General features: G+C 39.9%; 1 protein-coding gene across 3 annotated transcripts in view; it reads right to left on the reverse strand.

Annotated features, from left to right (window-relative positions):
- The window catches only part of CUBN (cubilin), a 290,799-nt gene that overhangs the window by 69,207 nt on the left and 206,154 nt on the right, over window positions 1–15,438 (reverse strand). For all 3 annotated transcript variants that reach the window (XM_070800876.1, XM_070800875.1, XM_070800877.1), the window contains 7 exons: window positions 14,640–14,821; window positions 8,208–8,379; window positions 6,915–7,121; window positions 6,113–6,262; window positions 4,910–5,031; window positions 4,120–4,345; window positions 2,238–2,425 (listed from right to left, as the gene is read on the reverse strand). In XM_070800876.1, coding sequence (XP_070656977.1) covers window positions 2,238–2,425; window positions 4,120–4,345; window positions 4,910–5,031; window positions 6,113–6,262; window positions 6,915–7,121; window positions 8,208–8,379; window positions 14,640–14,821 — 1,247 coding nt within the window. The remainder of the gene's footprint in view (window positions 1–2,237; window positions 2,426–4,119; window positions 4,346–4,909; window positions 5,032–6,112; window positions 6,263–6,914; window positions 7,122–8,207; window positions 8,380–14,639; window positions 14,822–15,438) is intronic.

Below are 15,438 nucleotides of genomic sequence, written 5' to 3' on the forward strand. Positions count from 1 at the left end.
ACTCTTAAATATTAGATCTACAAAATGTTACAAAACTGGCAGAAATTTTCTGACTTTTCTTAAGGTTTGTACAATTCAGCCTGGCTGCATGTGATATTTTATCACTCAAGTGATTTTTTAAAAAAATTATGTTTATTGAGTACCTGCAGATTCACATGCAGTTGTAAGACATAGAGGAATCCCTGGCACACATTTCCCAGTTTCCTCTAATACTGACATCTTGTAAAACTATAATTAATATCACAACCAGGAGGTGGACTTGATACAGTCCACCTGTCTTTCTCAATTTCCCAGTGTCACTTGTATTCACGCATGTGTGTGTGCACATTTGGTTATACACCAGTTTAGACAGTAAGTCCCCTACACACGAACCTTCAAGTTGTGAACTTTTAAAGAGCGAATGTGTGTTCACATGTCCAATCACATAGGTCAGTTCACATGTCCAGCATACATTGTCATTTGCCTGTATCCTCTACAAGCGGTTGTGCCTTCATGTATTTTACTGTAGAGTACTATATAGAGTGTAGTAGTGCAGCATCTTTATTTCAAAGTCCAGGATGTCCAGAAGCAAGCATAAAAGCAGTGGTGATGTAGTTGACTATTGTACTTTTCAAGGTACTGTACTGTAAGATTCAGTTCAGTTCAGTCACTCAGTCATGTCCGGCTGTTTGCAACCCCATGGACTGCAGCACACCAAGCCTCCATGTCCATCACCAGCTCCCAGAGTTTACCCAAACTCATGCCCATTGAGTCGGTGATGCCATCCAACCATCTCATCCTCTGTTGTCCCCTTCTCCTCCCACCTTCAATCTTTCGCAGCATCAGGGTCTTTTCAAATTAGTCAGCTCTTCGTACCAGGTGGTCAAGTATTGGAGCTTCCACTTCAACATCAATCCTTCCAATGAACACTCAGGACTGATCTCCTTTAGGATGGACTGTTTGAATCTCCTTGCAGTCCAAGGGACTCTCAAGAGTCTTCTCCAACACCACAGTTCAAAAGCATCAATTCTTCAGCGCTCAGCTTTCTTTATAGTCCAACTCTCACATCCATACATGACTACTGGAAAAACCATAGCCTTGACTAGATGGACCTTTGTTGTCAAAGTAATGTCTCTGCTTTAAAGATGTTTATTTTTTGTTTGTTTTTTTATGTATTATTTGTGTGAAAAGTTTTATAAACCTAATACATGACAGTACTATATAGCCGATTGTATTAGCTGGGTACCTAGGCTAACTGTTGGACCAATTAAGAAATTCTTCGGTGCTCAATTTCCTTTATGGTCCAATGAGCATCGAAGAATTGATGCTTTTGAACAGTGGTGCTGGAGAAGACTCTTGAGAGTCCCTTGGACTGCAAGGATATCAAACCAGTCCATCCTAAAAGAAATCAGTCTTGAATATTCATTGGAAGGACTGATGCTGAAGCTGAAGCTCCAATACTTGGGCCACCTGGTGCAAAGAACTGACTCACTGGAAAAGACCCTGATGCTGGGAAAGATGGAAGGCGGGAGGAGAAGGGACGACAGAGGATGAGATGGCTGGATGGCATCACTGACTCGATGGACATGAGCTTGAGTAAGCTCCAGGAGTTGGTGATGGACAGGGAAGCCTGGCGTGCTGCAGTTCATGGGGTTATGAGAAGTCGGACATGACTGAGTGTCTGAACTGAACTGTAATGAATGAACAAATTGGACCTATAAACACACTCTTCAGATGGAACTCATTCATACATAGGGGACTTACTGTACCATCACCTTCAAGATACTGAGCAGCTCCAACTCCAAGGCTCCCCAGAGCTGCCACTTCTACTCATTGAGTAGTTTTTATATTCCAAGTATTGAGTACTATATATGTTATTGTATCATATCACCTCTAATGCTAAAAACATTCCTACTAAAGTAGGAGTTATTCTCTTCATTTTACAGTTGAGTGATTTAAAACCCAGATGTTTACTTGGCTCAGAGAGGAACATGCAGGCGGTAAATGCAAGGGAGGTGGAGTCCAGGCCAATGTTCTTTCCACTAAAAGGTGTACAGGCCCTCAGAGACAGAACATATAAGATCCAAAAAAGCGTTTTTTTAAATTCCCAGTGGTTGAGGTTTCTCACTTTTTCATTCAAGAAATCCAAGCAGTGAAATTGTCCTTCTCCTACTTTGAGAGCAATGAGTCATTTCTAATCTAAACGTTTACGTTCCTGAAACCAGCTTGGCTCCCATTAAATACACAAGCACACTGACCTTCACAAAGCTGTTCTGACACTGTCCATCCCCACTGGGGATGAGGAAGTTGTTGTCAAAGCTGATCTCCAAGTGTTTACTTTGGTGTGTAATGACTGTCCAGGAACATCTGCTGTTCTCGGGAAAATTCTGAGGCCAGTGAGGGGATCTGATTGTACCATTGTTCAAATGAAGTACTCCACCACAGCCTGAAAAATTGTCATGGAAATAGTCATCACCTTGTGAAGAATGTAACAATTTTGGTAAACCCAAGGCTTCTGGAGAAGACACATTTCTAAATGAGATGTCAGGGCATCTCTCCTTACATATGAGTCTCTGACCCTTGGGGCAGGTCCACAGCAAGGACTGTCAGCAAATGTAAGGTCAGTGAAGTCACAGGAACCTTCAGTTGTTACTGTTTGGTTACCCCTGTACTGAACTCACCTGATCCCATTAGTCCATGCCAAAAAGAGAATAGACTTCCACTCTGTCATCAAACAAGAGCAATAATTTTTACTCCCCTTGAGGCTCTGGTGGATTAATATTTGTGGCCCAACAATCTCAAGCTTTGTTTTTTACTGCCACAAACACATGAGAGTGCAAGTCTATACTTATTTGCAATTTTACTCTAACATACATATGTAACATGTAATTTTAATCTAACTTAAACAGGACAAAACGATTTTGAGGAGGGGAAAACTTTTCATTAAGCAACCTGGTTCATTCACACTGAAATGCCAATGGATGAAAATTACATTACAGGGATTAAAAGAAAGAAAAACCTAGAATTATTTTGTAATATTTAAAATATGTTCTTAAGAGACAACGAAAGAAAAATATGTGAACTTAAAACAAAATGAAGTTAGAGTTTTCTTTGTATCTTTTGCTTTTAAACCCTAGGGAAACTAGGGGTTCATCTCAAACACCCTTCCGAGTCCAACAGCAACCAGTGGGTTACTGAGGGACAGTTTGAATCAAAGCTCTTTTCCACAAAGAGCTTCCTAATCACCCCCTGACTCTTCTAGAAATAACTGTCCTCTTTGATATTCCAAGGCTATGATGGGATCCTAACAAAAGTATCCAATGCAAATCTTACATTTTCTGAGGATTTCCATGAAGTTCATAGTTTGCAGGTACAACAATTAATCCTTTGAAATCAGATCTGTTATGTTTTGCCCTGCACAGAGCATTCATTCTAAATCACAAATGTTATCTTGTCACTTTGCTGCTCAAAACTCTTCAACTAGCTCCCCATTGCTTGAGGGGTAATTCAGAAGCCAAGGCTCTTCAGGATGCGGTGGTAGTGGTTTAGTCTCTAAGTTGCGTCCGACTCGCGACCCCATAGACTGTAGCCCACAAGGCTCCTCTGTCCATGGGATTCTCCAAGCAAGAATAGTGGAGTGGGTTGCCATTTCCTTTTCCAGGAGATCTTTAGGACATGGATGACAGCTTTTCCTGACCTCAACTCACCACTCTGCATCCTGCCTCCAAGCTCAGAATACTTTAAACTACTTGTGATTCCAGCACATATTTTCTATTACTTGTGATTCCCAAGCTGTGCCATGGCCTTTTGCCTATGGAGGCAACATAGTAGAAGTATTTAAATCAAAGTTTCTGGGCTCTGCTGTCTTTACTCAAATCTCAAATCTTCTGATTATCAGCTACACGACTTGGGCAGTTTATCAACCCATTTATCCTGCTTCCACCCATGCAAGTGGAGAAAATGTAGATCGATAGTGTGTCTTCCTTAGAAGGTTGTTACATGAGATGACATGTGTAGCATAAAAATTTAGAATTTATTCTGAAAGATTAGGTACAAAATATAGACTTGTTGGATTAGTTAGTAAATTTTAAAACTACATTGATGACAAAAGACAGTAAGTGCAGACAGTATTTCTTTTACCTAAAGTCTCTGAGCTCCATGTAGCATAAAATCCACCATGTTGTATCGAATGGTCTGTATTAAAAATCACCACCAGCTGGTTGGAACCTGACTGGATCGTCCCTGGATTTAAAATTCCACAGTAGTGTCCTATGATGGGTGATCCAGGAGAACCACCGTTCCTCACAGTGACCGAGTCCCAGGCACAGTTTTCATGGGCTTCAACGTCAAAATCACTGAATGTCAGCTGCAGGAGAAAAGAGAAGAAATGAGAAAACACTCTGAGTTGTAAATGAGCCTGTCTATGTAGAGTTAGACTGAAGTTCTTCTGCATCCTTTCATTTTAATTTATATAATTTTGTATTTACATATCTTCTTTCATTCTCCTTGCCCTTCTCTACTTTTTCTTATGGAAGTTTCTCTTGGAAATTTTGAGAGTGAATATTTCTCCCAGAATGGGAGTCATTAGGATCATATTCAGTCCCCTGGGCTGGGATGGCAGCTTATATTAAGAACATGAAAGCATCTCTATTCCAGATGGAGAATGGTCTTCTACAGAAAGCTTCTCCTGTGCTTGAAAAAGAATGGAATATATTTCATCCTTCATTAATTGTAAATGTGTAGATGTCAATGAATGTACTCCAATCAGAGAATTTTAGGGAGAAAATGATTTGATGGCAGAATTAAAGCCTATTCTAATCACTTGCTTATTAAAAAAAAAAAAAAAAAAAAACTCTGTCTCCACCCAGGACACAGTACTTTTATTGTAGTTTCAGAAGTATTGATATTTCACCCACTCATTAGTACTCACATTGATGGTGTGGCCTTGTGGGGCTTCCAACAGCCAAGAACAGTGGGTCAAGCTGTCATACGCAGCTGGATAGTTGGGGCTTGAGATCACTCCACTGTCACCTATCTGTATTCCACCACAGTCTGAAATTAGATTTGTAAACTTCTCAATAAGATAGGAAAAAACCCACAAAATTCTGTAAAGCCAAAGTAAATACTGCTTATAGCCACTGTACTTTATGATTTTTAAAAAGGGGCAATAAATGGATAAATAGATGAAATTAGATGAAAGCAAAGTAAAAGTGAAAGTAAAAAGTAAAAAGATGGAAGATTAGAAACAAACAGAATCTTATATAGTGTTAATTAGATGGAATCACACAATGAAGGTGGGCTCAAGTTTGATACAAAGGAGAAGGAAGATGTATGAACCAAAAATGGTAAAAACTTGGATGAGCATAGAATAAATGCAATAAATGCGCCTGACAACAAATGCACTAGGGACAATGTAAAGAACACTGGCTTTCTCAAAAACACTCAGCCCATGAAAACACATGTAAGCTTGAAGAATATGACCAGTACCATAACTAAACATTTTGTCATTTGACAATAAACACACATACTGTAGTCAGCTATCAGAGTATACATTAGCACAGAAAGTTGAAGAAGTTAGAAAAAAATTTTCTAATTTACAAAAATACATTTTGAAAGCATAGTATGGTATGATGTTCCACAGAAATAGTAATGCTTCCAGATGTCTGATGCTTTTCTTTCAATCTGATGAAGAAGAACCAATTGGCAACCTGGTTGACTGAGTGGATAAGAAATCTCACTCCTTTCCCCAGTCAACTGTTTGCTTATAAGAACTGGCTATATTGTCTGCCCTGGAGAAAGTTACACGTGCCCTTGAAAAGAGCATGTATTCCACTGTTGTTGCTGGAAGTGTTCTGTAGATGTCAGGTTAAGTCGGTTGTTCAGGCCTTATATATCCTTGCTAGTTTTCTGTTTAATTGTGATGCCAAGTAAAACATTATTTTGAGTTGTCTGAAAAAAAAGAACTGGGTAGAAAGTATAAATAAAAATGTCTGATTGACATTACCAATAAAACCAACAAATAAACCTAGAAATAAATCTAACAAAATACATGTAAGATCTTTCTGGAAAATATCATTTACAAATTTATGTATTGTTTTAGCACTAGAGTTGGAGAGCTTATCATCAGTCTTACCTGTAAAGGAATACTGTGCATGGAATCCAACATGTTCTACACGCTCATTGGTGACAAAGTGTATCCATACCTCTGGATAAGGGATAACCAATGGCATTCTAGGTTTTGAAGATCCACAAAGTCTCCATATCAGAAGCCCATCGGCATTATCTGAGCAGAACAACGCACTGAGTGTCATTTATATAACTTACGAAAAATAATTCAACAAATTCAATCAGAATAAGTAATAATAATAAAAAAACATTTCAAGTTATTCACTGATGCACATTTAAATTCTGGTTTAGCAGCAGACATTTCACAAATCCTCTTTCTTTCTTGACTACAAAGGAAAGAGGGCCTCAAACACGGTGAAAAAGAATGGTTTTTTCGGTATGGACCTCTTTATCCTAGGCACCATTTTGCTCCAATTCATGTCTTCATAATTATTTTTTAGCATATATTTAAACAGAGACACAATTGGTAAAAACCTTAAAAACCTAGGGTCTAGCTGTCAACACTGATCCATCTCATTCCGTTTATGGGCAATATTGTCCTCAGCTGGACACATGCAGAATGATGGTTTTGTCTGAACAGTGTTCTTCTGGATGTTACATACAGACATTACCAATGGCATGCTAGGTTTTGAAGATCCACAAAGTCTCCATATCAGAAGCCCATCGGCATTACCTGAGCAGAACAACGCACCGGGTGTCATTTATGTAACTTTCTTTTTGACTCCCTTCATTGGGAGGTCACTGGACTCCAGGCAAAAGGAGAAAGTTGTAGATATGAATGGGAGAACGTGTTCCTTGACTGGACTCACCTACTCGGAACTCAAGGACATCTGATTGACAGTCTTGGTGAGTTTCTAGATAAAAATCCTCAAAATGAATGTAAATGGAGGAGTTGCCCTGATTGGGGTTGCTGAGCATCCACTCGCAGTTTAGGTTTCTTGAATAATTACTGACTCCGTCATAGCCAGGAGAAGTAAAGTTTCCTTTAGGGAAGCTTGTAAGGGAACCACCACACACTGAGGAAACAGAAGGCAACAAAGACTAGTCATCAGACTCACGCCATAGGACAAGATACACATGTGACAGGAAAAAATAACTATAATAACCACAGCAGTCTTTTTTTTTTTTATTGCTTTGATTTGTTTTTCCAGATGAAGTCAGGGTTGTGGGCAAAGGGCTGGCTCATCACACCAACTACAGAAGTTGTTTCTGTGGGTTTAGAAAGATGCACAGAATTAAGCAATTCCTTTATTTCCCTAAAGGTGTAGATTAGGTAAGTGAGGTTTGGCTAAGTCAGTATCTTCTAATATGAGCCCACTGTTCACTAATATTTCATTTAAAGTAATATCCAAATATAATGGTGGCCCTGATGGCTTCTGATTAGGAATCCTCCACTTGACCTGAGAACTGAATTGAATAAAACAGATAATATTTAACACTGGCATTGTGATGAATTTGCTCCTTTTAAAAGGGAATGAATATTCTTTGTATCAATGAAATAAAGTTTTTTTTTAATTCAATTCCAGTCTTCCTAAAGTTTAAAGTTCCTAGATAATAACACCAATCCAGAAAGTAGGAGGATATTTACAGTAGAAAGGCCATTATCTTGCTTAATTTTAAATATCCCATATCATATGTGAACCCCACATTCACGTATGCTGGAAGTCTATATCTGGATAGATGGATGACTCAGAAGCCATACAATCTGTCTTCAGTTGCATTAGTTACCCTCTGGGAGTAAGCTACCTTCCAAGAGATCTCTGTCCTTTTCCAGAACAGAGAACTGACCAAGGGCTGTGGGCCTGGCAGTCGTCTATAATGGTGACACTGCATGGGACTCAGCTGGAAGCTCTCCTAACAGCATTTTTTTAACTTTTCCAATTCACAATAGCAGTTTTCTTTCCAAAACTAGAAGCTTTTGTCTTATTTTTGGGCTTTTTGGTTGGATTTTCTATCTGGTTATGTTTGTCTTTCATGGAAGATTCTAGGTGTAACCCTGATCTCTGAGGGGAACACGGATGACTCCGCTGCTGTTGGCAGCAGCTACAGGGCACTTGCCATGTGGACTGTAACACCGGTGTATTCGTAGCAGCTGCTATTACCTGCATCTTCATTGGATGTGTAGGAGGCAATGAAGCCGCCGTATGGCCTGGACCCGTCCGTGAAATAAACGACCTTCATTGTATTTCCTGAAGATTCGATTTCATTGCTGCCATTCATGCTCCTGCACAGTTTCTCCAGCTGGGGTGAGTTACTTCTAATGCCATTAAATACCTGTTGAGAAAAACAGTTTAACTTTTAGACATAGCCCATCTTACTGAGTATTTCCTAGGAGTTTATGTTCCCAGCCTAGACATGCTTCTTTCTAAGGAAACTCTGAGCTAAAATGAATTATTTCACAATATGGGCACTTGACCCAGGGTCACAAGCCACCGCATCACCCGCAGCGCATTTTGTGCCCTCAGGGTCATTGCACGAAAATGGAAGCATTGCAGTCATGCCCTCCTGCCACATAGTGACAAACAAAAGACTGCTGTGCTCTTTGCAACTGGAATCTGTGCTCAAAATGTAAAGCAGCTATGCTAACATGCTCACGTCTTAGTTCACAGAGTTCACTGGGGAGCAGTTTTTCTTAGCAATGCATCAGGACCTTTGACATCGGCAAAGAGGGTTTACAGGTTAGTCTCTGATGAACTGAAGTATAGAAGAACTCAAATATTTTTAAATGCCTTGAAAAGTGATTTTAAAAAATCAATCTCAATATAATAGTTCTTTCCTAATTACTTATGCATTCAAAGCGTCAACTTTTTTGCAAGTTTGAACTTTTAAAAATGGATTTGAATATTGTGGACTCCAAAATATTAAACAACTCCAGTTATGCACATGGTTATGATAATTGGCAAAATATTCTTCCACTTCTGTCCAAAACCAAGTGGATATCTAGGATAGCTCAAGAAAGATCTAGAAGTAACTAAACAGTAAATGAAAGAGTGAGTGACAGTTCTGCTTTTAAAAAGGATTGGAGTGGCTTACAATTAGGAATAATGAGGCTGAATATGACATTAAGAGCTATGGAAGTGGATACTGTATTCCATACAAAAGCTGTATGCTTTTCTGTCTACTGTAACTGATCATCAAATGTAGCTCTTTGGGGGCTTCTGGTTTAAAGTGTCTTCCAGCTTGTAGGAATGGACCCAACATTTCTTATCATTTATTGAGCACAAACAGCATGCCAGACTCTACTAATAACCCCTTGGATTACCTTATCAAATTAGCAAACTAACCTCTCAGACACAATATATTACCCCTGTTTTCCAGGTTAAGACACCAGAATTCAGAAAGATAATACCACTTGCCGCAGTATAAAGAGCCAGTAATAATAAAACTGGGATTCAAATTATGCCTCTGATTCCAAACCACCAAACAATGCATAGGAAACAGGAGAGAGGTATTTCAATAATTCTAAAAACAGGAATGGGCAACACATTGTCAGAATCAAAAGGTATTATTTGCAACTACAAGGATAATATGTGCAAAACTATGATCAATGGCCTTTGTCTCTTCCCCAGCATCTGCCCTGAGTGTAAAATCATAGTGACTAAGAATTGTGAGGCATCATTTATCATGCAAACCCCTGCTTTTAGGAGGAACAAGACGGCTGTTTCCACATTCCTCCTCTATTCCTCTTTGAACTGAGAAACTAAAACTCTTGGAAAACAGTGAGGTATGAAGTAAGTATGTGAAATTCAGGACATAAAATGCGCTAAAAACAGGAATTCAATGGGGTATTCGGCTCATTATTCTGCACACGGGATGGTGTGGCTTTCCCACTTCTCCATCCGGGCACAGCGTGAGACCCGCAGCTGGTCTGGAGGAATGGTATGCTTAGGTTACTGCATGAGGTATTGTTCTGGAAGTGGCTTGCTCAAAGCCACCCTTGAGCAACCTGTAGATCTCAGGAAGAGTCCCTACCTCCTTCCTTCCTTCCTTTCTTTCTTTCAGTCAAGTTCTCAAGCAAATAAAGGATAAATAGAAGACAAGCCACATCCTGTTGTTTGGAGCAGAATGAAGAGGAAACAACACAAGCATGCAACTCATAAAAAAATGTATTTCAAAGAAAGGAATGTGGACATTGTATTAAAGATTCAGAAATTTATTCTGAAAGTGATTCTTTGATGCTTAACCTCAGGGGTGAGGGGGTGGAGAAGACCTGTAATATGACATTTGTGGTTTCCCCTGTTTAACAATCAGAAACCCCCTTGGTCACCCCCTTCCCACCCCCCAGGACCCCCCCAGCCCCCCAGCCATGAAGCCCAGAAGTTGATGGCTCCAATCACACACAGAGAGCTTCCCATTGCCTTTTAGCACTTAATACTTAAATAGGAATGAAGAGTCAAGGGTCAGTAGACATTTAGGCAAACATCCAATGTAAAAGTCAGAGACCAATGTAATAGGAAAGAGGGACTTGAAGGAGACTGACTCCCAAAAGAGCAATAAAACGTTTCAAAATTATGATTAATATATTTGATATACATAATACAGTCTAAAGAACAAGGATAGAATATAAATAATTACAGATACACATGTACTCAAGAACTTTGTCACCCATGCCTATGTCCTTAGAGAGCCACAAGAGCATGAGCCTTACCTCAAAGAGGAAATTAACCAAGAATGGGAAACGCTCATTATCATAAAGCCAGGTATCCTGTCCAGGAGATGCATGAAGAAACTTGCAAATAAGAAGATGAAAGGAAATGTGGGCATGGCAGTAGGAATCAGACTTGCAGCTGATGGGCAAAGGCTCAAGGAAGATATTTCTAAGGAAAATGAATGGAGCCAATAGAAGTGTTTTATCGTATAAAGTGGGGATATACACCTGGAGTGTGGAATGTGTGGAAGAATTAGTGACTAAAAAGCCTTTGACTCTGTGGATCACAACAAACTGCGGAAAATTCTTAAAGAGATGGGAATACCAGACCATGACCTGCCTCCTGACAAATCTGTATGCAGGTCCAAAGCAACAGTTAGAACTGGACATGGAACAACAGACTGGTTCCAAATCTGGAAAGGAGTATGTCAAGGCTGTATATTGCCACCCTGCTTATTTAACATATCCAGAGTATATCATGCGAAATGCCGGGCTGGATGAAGCACAAGCTGGAACCAAGACTGCCGGGAGAAATATCAATAACCTCAGATATGCAGATGACACGACCCTTATGGCAGAAAGTGAAAAAGAACTAAAGAGCCTCTTGATGAAAGTGAAAGAGGAGAGTGAAAAAGTTGGCTTAAAGCTCAACATTCAGAAAATGAAGATCACGGCATCTGGTCCCATCACTTCATGGGAAATAGATGGGGAAACAGTGGAAATGGTGGCAGACTATTTTCTTTGGCTCCAAAATCACTACAGATGGTGACTGCAGCCATGAAATTAAAAGACACTTGCTCCCTGGAAGAAAAGCTATGACCAACCTAGACACATATTAAAAAGCAGAGATGTTACTTTGCCAACAAAGGTCTGTCTAGTCAAAGCTCTGGTTTTTCCAATAGTCATGTATGCATGTGAGGGTTGGACTATAAATGAAGCTAAGCACCGAAGAACTGATGTTTTTGAACTGTGGTGTTGGAGAAGACTCTTGAGAGTCCATTGGACTGCAAGGATATCAAATCAGTCCATCCTAAAGGAAATGAGTCCTGAATATTCATTGGAAGGACTGATGCTGAAGTTGAAATTCCAATACTTTGGCCACTTGATGTGAAGAACCGACTCATTGGAAAAAATCCTAATGCTGGGAAAGATTGAAGGCGGGAGGAGAAGGGACAACAGAGGATGAGGTGGTTTGATGGCATCACCGACTTGATGGACATGAGTTTGAGTAGGCTCCAGGAGTTGGTGATGGACAGGGAGGCCTGGCATGCTGCAGTCCATGGGGTCACAAAGAGTCGGACACAACTGAGCAACTGAACTGAACTGAACATAGAAAACAACACACACACAAAACTATGAAAGTGTAAAACAGGACACAATTATTACTTGGAAAATCAAAAGCAAATGCTACCAGAGCACAATACTTCATTTAAGTGGGACTGATGTTTTCATAGTCATATTAATGTAAACCCTGAGTAACAATTTAAACAAAATCGGTGACAGGAGTATTTGGGGAGGTAGTTGGGGTGGTAATTGAGTTGTGAGTACCCCCATGTACATTTGTGGTGATCCTGGGGTGGTTTTTGAAGACAGTTAAATCCTCATCTTCCACAGTTGGATGTGGATAATGTCTAAGACAAAAAAAAAAAAAAAGAAGAAGTAGGAGCATAGGAATATTATTTTGAAATAATGACATAAATATCAAAAGATGTAGCTGAAAGAGTAGAAAAGGGTGCCTTTGGCATTTATTATTCGGAGATGGGGAAATGACAAGCAGGACATGATTTAGAATTTGTGGTTGATGCTGTACATTTTCTTTTATTATTTGAGCTTTGAAACTATGACTCTTCTAATTATCTTTCCTGTAGGGCATGTGAATACTCTGCTGGTAAGATTTCTAATGATTATGTTTCAATATGATCTCAAAGGAAAAAAGACTTTTAGCATAAACCTCAAAATTTTAGTAATGGTTGTGTGGGATTCCAAGTATTTTTATGTTTTTTTATTTTCTCAGCTCTACAAAAATTATTCGATAGCATTCACTGTATTTATATTGAGAAAAAATTGATGAAAATTAGTATAGAAATGAATTTCTGTCACCTAAGTACATAAGAAAATGCTTCAAAATATGGTATAGTGGGAGTGGTTAAATTTTTTTCTACTTCATTCTTGTTTCTGTATTATTCCTTCAACAAGAGGAAGAATGTTCCTTCAAAAATAAGCAAGCTTGGTCCAAAATTTCCTGGCTTTCAAATAAGAGAAAAGACGCTGGGCTCCATAATTCTCAATATTTGACAGAAGACAACATTTTGGTCCTTCAGATATTAGATCTAAGAAGCAAAATCCGAAGTTTGAATATGATTATTTTAGGGCGATACAAACAGAGTAACATACAGCGATGTTTCATATTTTTGAAATTCACTATCCAGCAGGAGACAATGAAATGAAAACAAAGGTGGCTCATTTTTAAAAAGGAACGTGACAGTCCTTTAACTATTGATTGATTCAGCAATTGCTGTGTTTCTTATGAGTGAGGCACTGGGGATTCATCAGGGAACGAAGCTAAGTGCACATCCCTGTGAGCTGCGCTTACATTCTAGTCTGGGCAGCAGACAATATACAAACAAATAAATACGTGGACTGTGAGCTGTTGTGAAGTGCTGTGAAACCAGTAATGCAAGAAAAGGACCAGGCCAGAGTGGGGTGGGGTCTATTTAATGAAGGTACTTAGGGAAGGCTTCTCAGATCTAGTCATCTGAGCAGACCCCTGAATGGACCAAGGGCGTGAACAAGCGAGAAGGAGCATTCCAGGCAGAGGCAACAGTACATGGGAAGCGGTTACACAGACATGGTAGCCCAAATCAAGGAACAGAAAGGAGGCCAGGGTGGCTGGAGAGGAGGGGAATTTGAAATAAGAACATGGATAAGAGAAGGAAGGGGCAGCAGATAACGTACAGCCAGTTGGGCCATCGTGAAGACTACGGATTTCCCTCCAAGTGAGATAAAAGGTCATTAGATGATTTTCAAGGAAAGCAACATGGCCTGATTTAGGTTTAAACTCATCACACGGGCTGCTGTGTTGAGATGCAGAGAGACAAGGGTGAAAGTAGGGAGACCAAGTGGAAGTTATTGAAATAAATCTGAATGAGTAGTGACGGTGGTGGTTGTGGATGTAAGGAGAAGTAGTTAGTTTCTGGATTTCTTATAAAGATGCAGCGAACAAGACTTGCTTATGGATGCAGTATCAGGTGAGAGAGAAAGGACTTTAAAACAGACATCAAGGCTTTGGACCTGAGCAACCACAAGTCTAGAACAGTTATTTAGTGAGATAACAAAGACTGGAGAAAGGGAAAGTTGGGTGGAGAAATATACTAATATTCATCTATAGTTAATATAGTATACATACATATATGTGTCATTTCACAGTTTACACTCAGGGACTTCATTTGCTTTCTTAACCTCAAAGCTGGGCTTGGCAACCTCAGGACATCTGCCAGCAAACAATAATTAGGCAGGACCACCCATCTGCTTAAAACTTTTGGTGGTGGCTTGTTCTGTCGCTCTAGTCCCAGTTAGTTATTTGCTACCCAAAGTCCTAACTTTTCTGTTTACACAGGTTTTCCATATGTAATGATCATTTGCTTTAAAATTTATCCTGCCCATGACCCTGACATAGGCTGAGATAACTGTCTCCTAAAACAGCTTTTACAAATATTTTGGCCAACATTTATTGTGACTTTGTTTCATCTAAAACACTTAGAACTTGTGTGAGATACAGTTGCACGCAGGGGAATATTCCTGACCTAGTTTTCTGACTGTGATTTACGGGGTCAATAAGCTCCTTAAACAATGGACTATAACATCCCTGGCTGCAGGGGACACTTACGGTCACATGCTCACTGCTGCACAATGGATGGGCTTCCAGCCTCAGGCTGTCAAAGGTGAGGGTGACCCTCCTCCCTTCCTGCACGGTGATTCTCCACTCACACATCCAGCCATGAGGGTTAGGGCTCCGGTAGTTGGGAGAAGTGAATGTTCCAGAGGGGCCTTGGAGATCCCCACCACACGCTGAAGGGAAAACAAAACAAACACAAGAGAGCTTCCAATCTGATCCCATAAAGAATGTTCTCAAAAATAAAGCATTTTTTAAATTGCCCCACTGGACAAAATTATTGCTCTTATTTATTACTGTAAGTATGCGAGGGCTGTTTCTGATATTTAATACTTAATCTCTGCTTCCATGGATCATAGGGCTTCCCTGGTGGCTCAGCTGGTAAAGAACCCGCCTGCAATGCGGGAGACCTGGGTTCGATCCCTGGGTCGGGAAGATCCCCTGGAGAAGGGAATGGCAACCTACTCCAGTATTCTTGCCTGGAGAATTCCATGGACAGAGGAGCCTGGTGGGCTACAGTCCATGGGGTCACAGAGAGTTGGACATGACTGAGCAACTAACACTTTCATTTTCTTTCATAGATTATATTGATAGTTCACTGGCAGCTGTTTGTCATCATGACTGAAGAACTATGAGAGACCAGTAAGCGTAGTAACCATCAGAGTCTGAAAGCACAAGGCTAAATGATCATCCAGTTTTTTCATGACAAGGTTTTTATTTCACCTGAGCTTGTCAGGGAATTTGGAACACAAATTCTAAATGACTGGAGCAATAAAGGACTGGCCTTCTTCAG

This window comes from Bos indicus, chromosome 13 (assembly GCF_029378745.1).
Source record: "Bos indicus isolate NIAB-ARS_2022 breed Sahiwal x Tharparkar chromosome 13, NIAB-ARS_B.indTharparkar_mat_pri_1.0, whole genome shotgun sequence".
NCBI lineage: Eukaryota > Metazoa > Chordata > Mammalia > Artiodactyla > Bovidae > Bos > Bos indicus.